At 42.6% G+C, this 17,322-nt stretch overlaps 2 protein-coding genes across 2 annotated transcripts; both read left to right on the forward strand.

Annotated features, from left to right (window-relative positions):
- The first annotated feature begins 1,215 nt into the window (after nt 1-1,215).
- On the forward strand, nt 1,216-8,909 carry s100a10b (S100 calcium binding protein A10b). Its single transcript, XM_031853248.1, has 3 exons — nt 1,216-1,323; nt 8,415-8,569; nt 8,686-8,909. Exons 2-3 carry the CDS (start codon nt 8,432-8,434, stop codon nt 8,842-8,844), a joined length of 297 nt encoding a protein of 98 aa, XP_031709108.1. The 5' UTR covers nt 1,216-1,323; nt 8,415-8,431; the 3' UTR covers nt 8,845-8,909.
- A 4,084-nt stretch (nt 8,910-12,993) lies between these two features.
- s100w (S100 calcium binding protein W) lies at nt 12,994-14,136 on the forward strand. The gene is made up of 3 exons (XM_031853560.1): nt 12,994-13,086; nt 13,388-13,539; nt 13,672-14,136. Exons 2-3 carry the CDS (start codon nt 13,396-13,398, stop codon nt 13,858-13,860), a joined length of 333 nt encoding a protein of 110 aa, XP_031709420.1. The 5' UTR covers nt 12,994-13,086; nt 13,388-13,395; the 3' UTR covers nt 13,861-14,136.
- Nucleotides 14,137-17,322: the final 3,186 nt, after the last annotated feature.

A 17,322-nucleotide genomic window follows, 5' to 3' on the forward strand; every position in this document is an offset into this window, starting at 1 on the left:
AGTCCGTTTGCTCAGGTAGGTGTGGTGGTGTCCTAAAATTGTGAGCTGAAAAACTGTTTAGGAAAAGGCAGAGGAGGGATAGAAACGGCAGCTTGTTTATTCTCCTTTTCCACCAACTGTGGTCAAAATGCCCAAGATGAAGTTACTAAACCACGTTGGTGTTTGGAGATGATATGCCCATGAGGTGAGCGTAAAACACTTAAGACCAACTCTGATGTTGTGAACATGAAGTTACTATTTTATGTGATGCCGCTGTCTACTTCAAAGAGAGGTGAGTGATGGTCAGTTAGACTTATTTATTCATGGTGGCAAACTTTGCGTGGTGGTAAAAAAAAAAAAGTACCAGTAAGCCATGGATTTGTATGTCAAAAATGTATATATGTTTTATAGATTCAGATATTTGCACTATTTAGTTTTTATTTGGCAAATGTGGCCTAAAGGTCAGAAAAAAAGGTCTTGCAACGGTTAAATATGGCTCGGGACAACGAAATCACTGAGGTGCCCTTGAGCAATAACTCCCAACAGTTCCAGAGGAGCTGCTCGGCGGCCAACAGATTACTGGGCAGCTTCCCGGTGTTACTCAGCGCGAACAGGACATTCCTGACTGATATAAACGTCCTTGGATAAACAAAGGCCTTAAAAACAAATGTTCAATATGTCATCAATGTCTACTTTTATCAATGGCATGAATCAGTTAAATGGGTTTGCAGTTTCAAAACAGAGAGAACCTGGAAACAAGTGAAATCATTAATTATATTGATTATTTTGCACACAAAGCCGTATGTTTTGCAAGGTACCTCCAGGGGGAACATGCCATTGAAGACTGACTCAGAAGATGGCACCAGATTACGGAAGACAATTATTTTGACTGACGGTCTTGTCTCAGGCAATATCTGAGGCCCAGACTCAGCATGTCCAGGCATCATAAAGGAAGATAAGTGTGTCATTCGACTGCCGTTGCCACAACTCTCAATAACTGATTTTTTTTTTTTTTTTCTGATGGATTTTCCAGATGGAATTTCTGTCTAAAACTCTAAAGGGGAAAGTTTGAACAGCTGTATTTAAATAAATTGTCACATTTTAAGGTTCTCTGCCTTGCCTATACGGTGACGGTCTTGAGTGAAAACATGGGCAGGGATGGTATTTGCTCATGACTCTTCCACGTTAGTTCTCTCTCTCTGCCCCTGTGTCTATATCCCTCCCTCTCCCTCCCATCATTTTTGGGCGTTGCCTAGTTAACTATAAAGTCTTGAATAAACTTCCAGTGAGCCCCTGCACTCTTCACTGAATCTCAAACTACAGTTTCTGCCTCTTTGAGACCTGGTGAGTTCATTATAATTACTTGGACACTATTTTGTTCTGCTTTTAACTGTTGAAGAGCCTTTTTTTTTACAAGTTCTATGAGTTCAGACAGAAAACGGATTCTTGTATATATGAAGATTATTGTATGTAGTTTAAGGCTACGTGCTAAAGCTGCTTTTTGTCGCACTTGGTGTATTCAGCGACTTTCCTCCTCTGACAAGTAGCGCCTCGTCCTCTGTCGGTTATGTTCCTCTTGTAATATTCTGTTTCTGCTGACATGTAAGTGTCTAAGTAAAACGACTGATACCAGTTTGTCTCATAGGGTGCGGTGGGCGTCCATCTTTATTATTTACGTATCTTACACTCACTGGCGCACATCGGCGACATCATCACAACGTGACGGTTACATGAACCGGAAGTATCCAAGATGCTACATCCCCCTTCTTTTGAAACAAAACATGGCTATAGCTACCAAATGAAATAGTAAACATTATGCATTTAAACATTTCAGAAAAACCTTGCCAAATCTGCAAGAACACTGTTACTGAAGGAAATATGAAAACAATTCTCTCATCAACAGTTCATGTCATAACGGCATTTCAACTGTTTCAAACTTAAGCACTTTATTTTCATGAACAGATCCCTCAGTTCTTTTCCTGTTGGGAATCACAAGTCTAATATGTCTCTCGGCTTCATTATGCGGCCTGATCTGGTGGTAGTACAGTCTGGTGGCTGTTTGGGACCTGTATGACCTGCAGGGTCCTGCTGTACTGTTTGAGACTCAGTGTCCTCAGGCTCTACCTGGTGGTTGTTTGGTGGAAGCACCTGGCTTGTACCACTTTCACACATCTGCAGGAGGTAACGCCGGTTACGCCTGAGCATGTGACCTCCATCAGTGCGAATGTTGTAGGACCTCTGGGTACTTACTGGCTCGACTACTGTTGCGTGTTCCCATGTCCCTGTGGGAAGCTGGAAACGGACCATAGCTCCTTCTGGTAGTGCCGGTAGTGTCCTAGCATTCCTGTCGTAGTATTGTTTTTGTCTCTGTTGGCACAGTTGCCTTCTGCTGTGAACTGCGCACCGACAGACAAGTTCAGGTTGCAGTTGTTTTTCTGTGATTGGTAGGATTGAGTGCAGATGCCTGCTCATTAGCAGCTGCGCTGGTGACTTCAGTCCATCAACTGGTGTGTTCCTGTATTCCAGTAAACTGAGGTACGGGTCTGTCCGCTGTGCATGTGCTTTGTCCATGAGGGCTTTGACAGTCTCAACAATCTTTTCAGCCAAACCGTTACTCTGCGGGTACAGCGGGCTGCTCGTGATGTGCTCAAAGTCCCAATGCGTGAGCAAAACCTCTGAACTCTTGTGAACTGTAACGGGGTCCATTGCCACTGATTACTGTCTGGGGTATTCCAAATCTGGCGAACATGGATTTCAGCTTCTGGATGACAGTTGCGGATGTGAGGTTGATGATTTTCTTTACCTCAAACTACCTGTTATAATAGTCAACGACAACTATATAGTCTATATAGAGAAGAACTTCTCACACATCCCGAGGGAGGTTGGGGACATGGAATCCGAATGGACCATGTTCAAAGCCTCTATTGTGGACGCGGCCGCTAGGAGCTGTGACCGGAAGGTCATCGGTGCCTGTCGTGGCGGCAACCCGAGAACCCGGTGGTGGACACCGGAGGTGAGGGAAGCCGTCAAGCTGAAGAAGGAGACCTTCAAGGCCTGGTTGGACCAGGGGTCTCCTGAAGCAGCTGACAGGTACCGGCAGGCCAGAAGGGCTGCAGCTGCGGTGGTCGCGAATGCTAAAACTCAGGCATGGGAGGAGTTCGGGGAGGCCATGGAGAAGGACTTTCGGTTGGCCTCAAGGAGGTTCTGGCAAACCATCTGACGGCTCAGGAAGGGAAAGCAGGGCTTACCCCAGGCTGTTCTCAGCAGGGGGGGAACTGCTAACCCGGACGGGGGACATCGTCGGGTGGTGGAAAGAGCACTTTGAGGAACTCCTAAACCCGACCAACATGTCCTCTGCAGAGGAGGCAGCGCCTGAAGATCTAGGGGGAGGCTCACCCATATCCCTGGCAGAGGCTGCGAAAAAGCTCCTTGGTGGCAAGGCGCCGGGGGTGGATGAGATCCGCCCTGAGATGCTGAAAGCGCTGGACATGGTTGGGCTGTCCTGGCTGACACGCCTCTTCAATGTCGCATGGGGGTCGGGATCAGTGCCCATGGACTGGCAGACCGGGTTGTGATTCCCATCTTCAAAAAGGGGGACCGGAGAGTGTGCTCGAATTACCGGGGTTTCACACTACTCAGCCTCCAGGGTGCTGGAAAGGAGGCTCCGACCGTTTGTCGAACCTCAGATTCAAGAGGAGCAATGCGGATTCTGTCCTGGCCGTGGAACAGTGGACCAGCTCTTTACCCTCGCAAGACTACTGGAGGGGTTCTGGGAGTTTGCCCAACCAGTCTACATGTGCTTTGTGGACTTGGAGAAGGCTTTCGACCGGGGTTCTTGTGGGGGGTGCTGCGGGAGTACGAGGTGCCGGAAGGCAAAGCTCTCAATTTACCAGTCGGTCTACCCTCACCTATGGTCATGAACTCTGGGTCGTGACCGAAAGGACAAGGTCGCGGCTACAAGTGGCCGAAATGGGCTTCCTCCGTAGGGTGGCCGGGCTCAGCCTTAGAGATAGGGGAGGGAGCTTGGAGTCGAGCCGCTACTCCTTCGCTTCAAAAGGAGTCAGCTGAGGTGGTTCGGGCATCTAATTAGGATGCCCCCTGGACGCCTCCCACTGGAGGTTTTCCAGGCACGTCCAACTGGGAAGAGACCCCGGGGAAGACCCAGAACACGCTGGAGGGATTACATCACCAGCTGGCCTGGGAAGGCCTCGGGATCCCCCAGAATGAGCTGGAACATGTTGCCGGTGAGAGGGAAGTCTGGGTCAGCCTGCTTGGCCTGCTGCCACCGCGACCCGACCCCGGATAAGCGGAGGAAAATGGATGGATGGAACTATATAGTCAGCCACAGACTTGTTCACCTGGCACAGTACTATCGTTTGCCAAGGTCGTTCCGGGATAGGATGCGAGAGCATCGGTTATTTTGTATTGGTGCTGCGTCGCTCCAGGCAGATGCTGCAAGATCCTACTAGTGCCTCTATCTGTTTGCATAATCCGGGCCAGAACAGTACGTCTCTTGCTCGCTGCTTACACTTTTCCATCCCCAAGTGTCCAGTGTGTATGCGTGAGAGCATTTCAGCTCTGAGTGAGTGTGGCACAATGATTTTTTTTTTTTCACCTTTGAGCAGGATTCCGTTTGTCTCTGATATCTCGTCCCGATGATTCCAATACTCAGCGACAGCAGGCGGACACCTTTTGTTCCGCTCAGGCCATCCTGCTTGGATAACTTGTCTCAACATTGAGAGTTGCTCATCTTGTGCTGTGGGGCGGCTTTGATTTCTGCCATTTTGCGATCACTCACCGGTGCACTGCTGATCACTGTGTGGATTTGTAAATCCATGCCTTCATTCAAAGAGTTATCAGCACACTCAATTGGCTTTCTGGACAGCGTGTCTGCGACCAGGATTTGTTTTCCAGGCTTGTGTGTAATGGTAATGTTGTACCTTTGTAGTTGCAGTATCATGCGTTGTAGGCATGGCGGTGTGGCTGCCAAGGGTTTCCGCATGATTGACTCCAGCGGTTTGTGGTCTGACGATCACCTGTCGTCCGTACAGATATTGATGAAAGCATCTGCATCCAAAGAGCACTGCGTACAGCTCCGTTTCGATTTGAGCGTAATTTTCTTCAGTCTCATTTAGTGTCTTGGATGCGTATGCGACTGGTTTCTCTCGCTGGAGCAAGACTGCTCCTAAGCCACATTTTGATGCATCGACTTGTAGTTTCACATCTTTGGTGTGGTCGAAGTATGTGAGCACTGGGCCCGGCTCCTGTATTAGCAGGTCTTTCATTTGCTGGAATGCAACGTCTTGATTTGAGTCCCACGTGAATTCACTGTTCTCTTTCAGCAGTTGTCTGAGTGGGGAAATTTTCTCTGAATGTCTGGGTGCAAACTTGGAGAGGTAGGTGACCATTCCCAGTATGGTCTCCAGCTCTGCTTTGCTGCGTGGGGGAGCCATTTCTTTAATTGCCTTGACCTTGTTAGGGTCGGGCTTGATGCCTTCTCGTGTCAGTTTATGTCCAAAATAGCTCACCTCAGAGACACAGATGATGCTTTTGTCTTTGTTTAGCTTTATTCCTCTCTCTCTCTGGTTCTCTCCAGCATGGCGCGCAGGTTGGCATCGTGCTCCTCTTTGGTGCGGCCATACACCAAAATGTCATCTACGATGGCTGCGACACCCTGAAGCCCCTCGTAGGCCTCATCAACACTCCTCTGAAACTCATCCTGTGCAGAAATGATTCCGAAAGGGAGCCTGTTGAACCGATATCTGCCGTAGATGGTGTTGAACGTGGTCAGCATGGATGATTCCTGGCTGAGTTTTATCGTCCAGATCTAGCGTCCAGTTCACTGAAGTACTGTGCTCCGGCTAGTCTTGGTGTGACATCATCTAGAGTGGGAAGTGGATAGTGGGGTCTCTGGATAGCTTTGTTTAGGGGGCGGGGATCTAAACACACCCTAAGCTTTCCTGTTTTCGGCTTTTCCATTGCCACTAGTGCATTCACCCACTCAGTCGGCTCCGTTACCTTTTGGATTATATCCATTTTTTTCATTTCGTCAAGCTCATCTTTGAGTCGGTTGCGCAGGGCATATGGGATGCGGCGAGGTGGGCACACCACCGGTATTGCTGAGGGTTTAAGGCGAAAGGTGCATTCTCCAGGGAATAGTCCAATGCCTTTTTAAATACGTCAGCAAACTCTTCTGTGATGCTGGTGTGTGTTTTTGGCTGTGCGTCAACCATGTGCACTAGCTTGACCAAGTTTAGGTCTAAACATGCACGTAGGCCCAAAACAGGAGGAGCATTTTCTGCATAGACTATGTCAAAATCTAGCATGGCTGTTTTCTGCCTGTATCTGCATGCTAACTTGCAAGCTCCTTTTACTTTAAGTCCCTGTCCACCATATCCTGAGATGTTGCTGTCTGATGGACCTAATGCAATACTCCCTAATATTTTGTGAAATATGTTCACTGGTATCACATTAGCCTGGGCACCTGTATCTATCTTGAGTGTCATGTTGTAATAGTGTCAATGTACAGATCCACTGGTGCCTGTTCCGTGCTTTCTGAAACAGCATGGACTTTCTTGGGCTTGTATTTTGATGGCTGATGTGTTTTTGTCTGACACATATTAGCAACGTGGTTGGGCTTTTTGCATTTGTTACACTGACGTCCTTTTGCGGGGCATTCTTCCGTGCGACCGTGTTCTCTTCCGCATGCTCCACACTCTTTGCTGCGTGTGGCACTGCTGCTATCCAGTGTTGCCAACTCCTCAGTAAGGAAAGTAGCTATTGGCTGTCCTAGAAGTCGCTAAATGACGTCATCGCCTAATTTGCATAATCGTAATGAGCGCTGTAAGAGAGGCGGGAACAGCGGTGGCTTTGCGCATGCGCGATTCATTTGCAGTCTGGACACGGAGAGTGTGGGTCTCCTCTTTCTGCAGCTGGGACTGTTGCGTGAGGGGCTACTGTGAGACTAACCACATTTGAGTGCTTTGAGGCGGCGGAGGGGCTCACGGCAGCTCCTGCGTGCCGAACGGTACGTGCTTTCACGTCAGAGTCAAAACACCAGAAAAGTCTCCAACAACACCAGAAAAAGTAGCTAGATTTGTCGCTAGTAGCTTTTGACAAAAAAAGTCGCCATGAGGGTTTGGAAAGTCGCCATATTTAGCGAGAAAGTCACCAAGTTGGCAACACTGCTGCTATCGTTCCCGCCAGTTAATTTGTGTCCGTGAGATCTTTGTTCGGAACTGAACGGCCTTCTGCTAACTGCATGAACAGAGTGGCTAGCTGTATTAGCGGCGGGGCAACCCATAGTCTTTAGCTGCTGTTGTGATAGCTCGTGTGAGCGTGCAATGTCAATCACTTTCTCGAGCGTTAGATCTGGACCGTGACAGAGTAGTTATTCCCGGACTCTTGGAGAGTTTATACCGAAAACGATACTGTCTCTAATCATCTCATCACCGTTAGGGTAGTTGCAGTCTTTTGCTAGCAGCTTTAGCTCAGTCACAAACTGGTCGAAATTTTCACAATCCTTCTGTATCTTTTCGTGAAATTTATATCGCGTGAAAATGGGGTTAGCTTTGGGCGTTACATATGCTTCAAACTTCGCATAGTACGTTTGGAGTACCTTTCTGCCGTGAGGGTCCATGTATCCTCTAGCGCTCAGCGGGCCGGAAAACATTAGCTCCACATGCTGGCGAAACTTTCTCCATGCGTCGGGCAGGTTAGATGAATCCCAATCCATCCATGGCGTGTAGCCGCCTGTGTTCTCCATCTTCCGTCGTCAGGTCGAAGTGAGAACCAAGCTATTCTGACACCATGTAATATTCTGTTTCTACTGACATGTAAGTGTCTAAGTAAAACGAATGATACCAGTTTGTCTCATAGGGCGCGGTGGGCGTCCATCTTTATTATTTATGTATCTTACACTCACTCGCGCACATCGGTGACATCATCACAACGTCATCACAACATCATCACAACATCTGCAGACCTTTTACTGAAGTAAAAAAAGTAAAAGTATCATTATGCAGTACATGGCACCTTTCAGAATTATGTGTGTTGCATCATTGATTTCTAATTATTGATGCAAATACCTAAAAATTATACTTAAATACAGTACTTGAGTGAATGTACTTATACTTTCCACCACTGAGTAGCCTTCTGCTTTATTGCAACCTTATCCTTTAGGCCTTCTTAAGTAGAAGTTCAAAAGTAACCGAATAGAAAGTTCCACTTTACAGTTAATTCTGCTTTATTGTTGAAAGGTATTTAAGGTCCAAGCCTATTTTATCTATTAGGTGAAACTATAACGGAGAATAATTTTTTATGCTTATCCGTATGTAAAATATTATTCTGCACAGTAAGTCACAACAGCTGTAGTGAAGAAGAAAGCATATACATTTAGAGAAATTCTTGACCAGACTTGTCTTTTCTCCTCTCAGCACCCACATCTGCAGCCATGACTGAGTTAGAGAATTGCTTGGTGTCCCTGATTACCTTATTCCACCGTTATGCCGATGAAGACGGTGATGGAAAGACCTTAAGCAAGGAAGGAGTGAACAAACTAATAGTGACTGAGTTACCCACCTTCCTGAAAGTAAGAATCTTTCCTCTTAAATCTAACCTCTGTGCTTAGTACCAATCAATGCACATAACGTGTGGTTACTTTAGCTTTTTACCCTAAACTTGTCACTCTTGCTATTGCTCTTTCAGACCCAGAATGACCCGACGGCTGTGGAGAAGATCATGAAGGATTTGGACCAAAACAGAGATGATAAGGTGGACTTTCAAGAGTTTCTTTCCCTCGTCGCCGGCCTCTCGATGGCCTGTGAGAAGTTGTTCATGCTCCATAAACTGAAGAGCAAGAAGTGAGATAGTGAGATCATGTTGTAGCACATGGGTGCCAGATTTTCAAGTAAAAACTGCCCTTTACAAGATTTCACCTTCTGTTTGTCTGATTACTCTTTTAGTATATTGGGTACAAAATATTCTCTTTTCTCTAATTCATGAGGGAGCTTTCTTCTGTTTGCAAATAGTTTTAAATGCTCTGTACCATCTATTTCTTGTGCACATAGGACCTTTATATTTGAGCAGAGCTCTGCCAATTTAAGAAAAATACCTCAAAGTACAGAGAATATTAATTCACATCAATATTGTGAAACAGTTGTGCTTTAGTTGACATATGAAACATATCATTTCACCCATAAATACTCCTTGAATGTTTAAAATGTTCAATTTAGGCAGCGGGGCCTTTTATACAGTAGATAAAAGGTTCAATATGGGAATGTGCTGGTTATCAGATTTTGCCTAAACTTGGGTGCAGCACCACCTGCCTGTATGTCATGAGTTATGGGTTAGAGTTGTGCCAAATAAGCATTCTTATAAGTGCTGACAAGATTTGGTGGGGTTTGAAGGTTTGTGATTTTTGGAGATAGTGGTGGTTTTCTCATGGCCCTCCTCCAGTTTAGATGCCAAATTGTTCATTGCGATGTTTCCAACTTACACAAGCACTCTTCTGGTATCTCTCACATGTGTCCCTGGCAGGCTTTTTAGTCAAAGTATTAACATCCTTAAAGGCTTCCTTGCACCATCCAACACAGAATTCAACACAAAGTACCGTCTATGAAAATAAGTTCAAAGGACATGGCACACTGCAAAGCATTAAGTCCAATAATCAATCATTAAGTACATTTTTACAAGGCCCATAATGTCAGTCGTATAAGGGAGGTATTACAATACAGCAAGTAACTGTGTTTTTCATTTGCCCGTTAATCCAACGAACGGTCAGCAATGTGGCCGGTATGCTGCAGGAGTCTGAGGAAAACGGCCTTTTTTTTACAGCAGTGATTTGGAACTGCCATAGTAGAAAAAGCACAGGTGTTAGTAATCTCCTAAACGATGGCTGTATTTATTGAAGCGCACCAGTAAGTTGTGACATTGTGACAAGAGAAGTGGAACTGAACAGTCAGAAAAGCACAGGTGTAAATAATGAAATAAATGATGGCTGGATTCATGTAGCTGCTTTGATTTCAGGAATCCTGCTGGCTCACAGTCGCTCTCACTGAAACACTTGAATAGAATAGAGCCATTCGTTAGTGTTATTAGTAACACCTGTGCTTTTCGTTCTCTGACAAGCCAAAATGTCTACTGTGAGAAATGCTTTCGAACATACAATGTAAGGTTTGAAAAAAAGATGCACTTGTATATTATCTACACAAGAAGGCAGCAACTAAATCAATAACCAAGGGGTTAATGGAAAACAATAGAATTGGATCACTGGAGCACACCGGAGGTCACTGAAGAAATTAAATTGTTAATGACAACAAACCATTGTCTGCTTGACAAACGAGGCAAACCATCAAGGGCAATCCCAGTTATAAGCTATCAACAGACTGAGTGGACTGGTTATACTGGGACAGAGAGGCTCAGTGGACTGGTTATTATGCAGAGAAGGACTTTGCAGTGCACTAAACTTCAAACAGGTGAGTAACAAACTCATTTATTGTTATAATTCACTGTCCAGAGTAGGGGGTCAGCAACCATTACATTGCCTATCAATGTAGGCTTGTGTATCTGCACTAGCAGGTAAAAGTGGTGCAATGTCTCCTTTATTTATTTATTTATTTATTTGTGTGTATGTATGTTGTCTGCCTTTTTTTAGTTATTGCCTGTGATTTTTATTTAATTGTCTTAGTGTCAGGTTTTCTGGTTAATTCTAGTAAGGGTATACAGAGGGAGGTGAGTTTTTTGTTGTTGTATACACTTGCTGCAAATTGCTGGAATTTATTATTGGTTTGAACATCAGAGCATTGTGGTGTGATGTTTCAATGGCGTGTACTTTCACATTTAATGTAATTTTATTTTGTAGCCTAAAGGTGATCTCGAATTTAATGTGTCATCATGTATATCAAACATTTTTTCACCATTTTAACTGACTACTTTTAACATTTTTAATTAAGTAAATATTTAAACTATTATTATAAATATTTTACAATAATAAAGACATAAAAAAATAAATTTACTTGAGTATGATATTGTAGCACTCGTTCCATCGCTGGTCATTTGTTATAAGCTTTGTTTTTCGCCAATAAGTGATTGCCTTACGTTTTAGCAAGTAAGTTGGATGCCACAATGGTCCCAGCTCAGCCAACATGGCAGCCTTTAATAACAAGTACTGAACATGGAAATAACATTGAAATGTGGAGATTTGGTACTTTAAGGAGGTGGTCATGCCTTTAATTCACCACTAGATGTCACAAAACTAGTTTTAAAGAACTAAACAATTGCTGTTCTACAGGTTCTCTCCAGTTTCACCATTTGAGTGAGGAAAGACAGTTTTATAAAAAATAAATGATGCTGGGTTCAGTGAGGATGCGTCACACAAGACTGTAACATATAAACACACTTTTTGTTGAATCCTGACAGAGCATCAGTTGAATGGAGATTTTACATGAAAATATTGTTTTCCACAATGTGATGTGTGGTGTTGACGTTCTGGTATTAATCTAGTGTTGATGTGATGATGGTGCAGCTGCTGGACAGAGCAGCCAACTGCAGTTTAAATTGAATAGAGTTTAACAAGAGTTTAACTGACAGTTTTGTTCCCTCTCTTGTAAGACTTTGGGTATACATCACACTGAACATGATGAAAGGAATACCTTTACCTCCTCTGGACTTTTGTTTGTGCATACTACACTGTAGAGAAACCTGTACCTCACACCCATACTTTGACAGTTGTTTGCTTACCTTGTTGCTTGGTGGATTATCTTGATCATGAAAGGAACACAGCCAAAGCAGCATACAACTGTGAGATTATATTTGACCGCATCAAATATAATATCACAATCAAATTGATGCTTTATTCAAAGCTCTGCTCAAAGATATTTCTATTTCATTTTAAATTATTATAGTACAAGTTCATGGTGCAGACTGCAGAGGTCCAGCAGCTCCAAGTGAAACTGTAACTCATACCCTATAGCCAGCAGGGTGTGGAAAGATGAACTTTTTTGTAATTTACACCACACGATCCTTCGTCTCTATTTGCTTTGCCTCCCCTGCAAGGAGAATCTGATCGTTTTCAATAAGTGAAAGTGTTGAGGCCAAAGTGAAGAGAGGCTTGAGCTAAAAGGGACTTGGCAGGGGGCAACAGAGGGTAAGAGGAAGAAAATACTGCCCTTCTGTTGCCTTGGAACAAACAAGTGGAAAAGAGGTTGAGTTTCACAAAGTTGAGCAGAATGAATGGGGTGTGACTTGCGTCAGAATGAACAAACAGCCAGGACACTCCCACTGACGGACTAGAGACTCTTGTGATTTTATTTACTTTCGTAGAACTAAAGTAGGACATTTACAGTTACGCTAAAGAACAGAAAAATAAAGTTTTCAATTAGTTTCCATTGTGATCTCTGATGGTGGCAGAAGTACATAATTCAGCCACGACGGATCAATTTAAGTTAGAAAAAATGCTTTTGAAAGTATACTGAATTTTATTCCAATGATACTAAGAAATAAAATATAACTGGCACTGTTGAAACATGTTTTTGATTCTTAACTGCTCAAAAGAGATAATTTCAGGAAATTCAATACAGCCTCATTGATATAGAACATTACCAAAAATCTAGGGCAACCAGGATAGACAAGATGCCCATGCAGCCAAATTACCTATGAACAAACGCATACACACATTTGGTTATGCCTTTAAACGCATCACTTTGGGTGGGATTAAACCACTCACTGTAACTTTCCATTTATTCTGACATATTTTCTCCAGACAGCTACACTGAGCAACTCCTCAATAAAGAGGCTAATCTTAGATGATCCTCCACACACACGTCATCAATGGCGACCGTTTGCTCTATACAACACAAGCAAAATAACTGTTTAGTGAATGTTTTCTTTTCTATGGCACAGCTCTCTGGAAAACAAGTTGGGTGGAGGGGGGGAACATTTCCTGTGTGTGTGTGTGTGTGTGTGTGTGTGTGTGTGTGTCGGACATCGTGTGTCTACTCTTTCAGAGGGCTTTAAGAGAGCTTCCCCCTCACTCTGACAACTGTCTCACCTTGGACAGCTGGTGATACGGACAGGATCTCTCTTCAGCCAGGGAACGTGAACTCTAAGGTGAGTCCCGATGAAAAGCAAGATTTTGGGGGATGCAAGAAAGAAAAAATAGCATTTAATTCAGATGCTGAGCATCAAAGATGCAATGGAAATGTCTGAGTTATGCCATGGTGTCTATTTCAGCTTTACTCAGTGCTCTGAGCATTTGTCGAGCACCTTATTGTTTTGAGTCTGATGTTTACATTCAATGCTCATATGATACATCTTTATACATTTATGTATTTTCTGTTAATCCAGTATGTTTTTAAAGGTATTTGCTCTTGCCTCTCTGTTAATTACTCTCATCAATCGGTTTCTCCAGCTACAGCCATGGCTCGTTTGGACCAGGTCATCACAAACATTGTGGATATTTTTCTGGACTATGCTGATGATGACGGCAAGAAAAAGAAGTTATTAAACAAAGAAGAACTGAAAAAGATGTTGGAGGACGAAATACAATGTCCTGAGTTAAAAGTAAGAGACTGAACACACTCACTTTATGTTAATGGGTATTTATGAAATACGTGCGCTATCCTGCTTCGTCCTCACCACTTGTGCTTTTGTGCATTACATGATGTTATTTAACTGTAAGGATGTGTTCTCCAGGACAAAATCAATGCAGGTGACATTGAGGAAGCCATGAAGATGCTGGATAAAAACCACGATGGCGAGCTTAACTTCAGAGAGTTTTGTCGGTGCGTGAGTGAGCTGGCCAAGTGCTACTACCAGAAGAAGACAGGCAAGGGTGGCAAGAAAGGCAAGGGGAAAGAACAAGAAGGTGAACAAGAAGACTAAAGAACCAACCCTTAAAGTGTTTGTAGCATCTTAATGTATTTAGAAATATTTCATGACATTTACAGTGTATGTTATACGTGATACAGCTGACCCTGGAACCAGATGTTGCTATATTTGGCCATTTCCACATCCATCATTTAAATCAAGCTTATTATTTCTGTTTTGAAAGTTCATGCAAGATGTGATATTCGCTACCTTAGAACCTCTGTCAACAGGTTTTCAAAGAACTTTACATTTAACACTTTGCTGAAAATAAATAAAAGCAATAAAGTTTGATTTGTTCTGCACGTGTAGTTGTTGGGTATATGGCATCACTGCTGTGGGAGGAAACAAGCGTGGGTTCATCAAACATTCAACAGACATCACCCGCTGTGTTCTCCAGAGCACATATCACTGTCACTGCTTCCTGAGTGAACATTTTAAACTTTGACGGATATCGGATATATTCCATGTCAGAAAAGTCACTTCAAATATCTATTTAGCTGTCTTTCCCTCTTTCGAAGTATTTTTGTAAAATCACATGAATTAAACCCCACTATTGTATATTAAGAAGATAGTATTCCCAACCCCTCAATGCACAAGGGAGTTATCACTTATTATTATGAAAAAATGTTATGTTTATACATTAATCATGAAAACTATTTGATGGAATTGTTTATAATTTTGTTGTTGCCCAATAATTCCTTCAGATGTTTAACACACTTGCTCTGCTTAGGAAACATGGCCACAAACACTGACAGTGTTCATACCGCTTTTAATGTCAATTTATATAAGGTTTCTATGATTTTAAAGGTGATTTTCATCCAATCCACAAAGTGTTGACTCACTCACATGGCTGCCTGTCTAGAAACAAACACACATTTCTATTGGTTCCTGTGAGGCACGTGTGACTGGCTGAACGAACCGTCTGTCCACAAAATATTTCTGTAGTAGTCTAAAGAAATCAGACCCTGTTTAAAGTGTCACGATTTAAATCAAAAAGTGTCAATATGTCTAGCATCTAATTTATCTACTACGGTCATGACAATATATTCTAAACCTGCGTTCAGATGTTTGTGTTTTGAAGCTTAGAACCAGGATGTGATGTAACACTGGAGTAAATTCAGTGATTCAATGCGGTTATATTTCTTATAGGCAAGGCAAAGCAAGTTTATTTGTATAGCACACTTCAACAAGATAATTCAAAGTGCTTCACATAAAACCATTAAAAGCATCAAAACATAAGGCAAAAGAAAAGGAGATTTAAAAACAATTAAAAACATTCATTGAAACATTAAAAACAGTCATTAAAACACTAAAAAGCAGTGTAAGAGATAAAATACAGAGAAGAGAAGGACCTTTGAAGAACTTCAAATTTGTGTCCTCGCCTCTTCCTAAATCAGTCACAACCATTGCTCGCCCATGCTTTATGCACTGCATTCTTCTGGCTGCGTGCAAGGTGGAGCAAGTGTCCTAAAATACTGTATGCAAGAGGTGAGCATCTACCAGCACACCAGCATGCCCTGTTCTCTCATACTGTAAGTACTTTAAATGTAATCATTTCAACTGAAATGTACTCATATGTCAATATATTAACATATGTTGGGCTGTGGAGGCAAATGTATTCCTTGTGTGTAGCAATAAAATAACCCATATCCCTCAAATACACCCATGTCCCTCAATTCATAAAGGCGTTTTCAAGCATATTGATGCAAATGGTAACAAATAGGCAGTTTCTTACAATAGATGGGAAGAGAGAGAATGAAAGAAAATAGTATTAACCATGCAGTGATTGCCATAAAAAGGTGAATAAGCCCATCAGATTAGACTTCAGGCTATTTTTTTCTCAGATAATATTGAATAGACACTTCAGGCCTCAGTGGATGAAGCGGTAGCATCTGTTGTCAGCACATAAGCCATTTGTACATTTTTGGTAAAGGTTTGATAGTCAATCTACCGTTTAGTCTTCACCTTATTGTCTCTTGCCTGTCTTGTTGCTGTAGCACTCATTGACCATGAAACCTGCACACAAAGAAAACTCTCTGAAGTCGATGTTTTGCATCTATTTGTTTGAAAGCACCGCCTTTATGAGTCTGTCAGCACTTCAAGCTGAATAAACAGAATGTACCTGGTTGGATGTCTCTGGAAATGGTCCAACCATTATGTGATGAAGCAAAGGCAGGTTTTACTTCAATATGTCACATGTAGACTCGCCCAAAATATTTCTTCTGAGTATAGAGTAACACTGCAGACGGTGGTTGTAAAAAGTTTGTAATTGCTCAAAGCACAGCTGAAGATTCAGTTGAGCAATTCCCCACTGGAGTGATCACCTGATCACGCTTCAGGCAGGGAAAAGAACACACCCTACAGGTGTACTTATTTCCAACTGTGCTACGCAGGTGACCCATTTGTTCTTCATTTTAATTCCCAGCTGCGTGTTGTGTGTTATAAAGTCAAAGTCATTCTAATCATTTATGTTATCACTGTCGCACCTGGAATTTCTACGTGAACTAAACAGAAATAAAGTGAAAAAATAAGAGTAAGAAAGAGTAATTACCGTATGATAGTAACTAGTCATCATTTATTACTGGAGGGGACAAACTCCATTGTGTCTGTGGGTCACACATTTTAACTCATTTTAAATCAATCTGTGTGGTAGCAGCAGCGTTGTTCTTGTTCAAACAACACAACTGCTGAGAGAACTAAGCTCCAGTTTTGATCTGATCCAGTTTGACCAGATTTGCTAGAAACTTTTTTTGATTAATCTGCCATAATTTAATGCATATGCTGTTATTTCATTTACGGGAATCAGGAAGTGAATGATTTGTTCAGATTAAATAGCTTTGCATTAAACTAAACAGATGCATACACTAAAAATCAAATACAACACACTTGTGCTGGAGTTGACTTGCAAAAAATAAGCTTTTGCTTTTACTTTTAATGGTACAAGCAACTCTGAGGCTTTACTTCGGCACTCAGGCTTTGAGCTGAACACTAACAATGACAATGCTAACATGTTTAGCAGGTATAACGCCGTTCATCGTAGTTTAGCATGTTAGCATGCAAATATTTCTTAATTAGGATTAAACGCAAACTACAGCTCAGGTTTATGGGAAAATTTGACCTGGCAATTTCATGGCAACCTGTCTGATAGTTGTTGAGAAGTTTCACTCAAAACTGCAAATATCAGCTTCATGGTGGCGTCGGAGGAAACAATTATGGGATCACCGAAGTCTTGAGGATTCCCTTTTGTTGCAATCTATCAAGTAGATATGTAATTGGACATCTGAACCAAATTCCATGCCAATCCATCCAATATTTGTTTTTGTTGTTGGACTGTCCAACAGACAGACATTAGCATGGCAAAAAATCAGACAGACACATAGACTAATAAGCCTCAGGTCATGATCCTGGTGCATTCCTGCAAAAGTTTTCCTCCTTCAAACCAATTTCACAACAACTCCTTCTATCACACAGACCAAC

This window comes from Anarrhichthys ocellatus, unplaced genomic scaffold (genome assembly GCF_004355925.1).
Source record: "Anarrhichthys ocellatus isolate YVR2014 unplaced genomic scaffold, GSC_Weel_1.0 scaffold13, whole genome shotgun sequence".
Taxonomy (NCBI): Eukaryota; Metazoa; Chordata; class Actinopteri; order Perciformes; family Anarhichadidae; genus Anarrhichthys; species Anarrhichthys ocellatus.

Bases quoted from the DNA above. Each gene is read 5' to 3' on its own strand.
- s100a10b (XM_031853248.1), top strand. From the start codon at position 8,432: ATGACTGAGTTAGAGAATTGCTTGGTGTCCCTGATTACCTTATTCCAC. The intron at 8,570-8,685 runs GTAAGAATCTTT...TTGCTCTTTCAG, and splicing joins AGTTACCCACCTTCCTGAAA to ACCCAGAATGACCCGACGGC.
- s100w (XM_031853560.1), top strand. From the start codon at position 13,396: ATGGCTCGTTTGGACCAGGTCATCACAAACATTGTGGATATTTTTCTG. The intron at 13,540-13,671 runs GTAAGAGACTGA...TGTGTTCTCCAG, and splicing joins TACAATGTCCTGAGTTAAAA to GACAAAATCAATGCAGGTGA.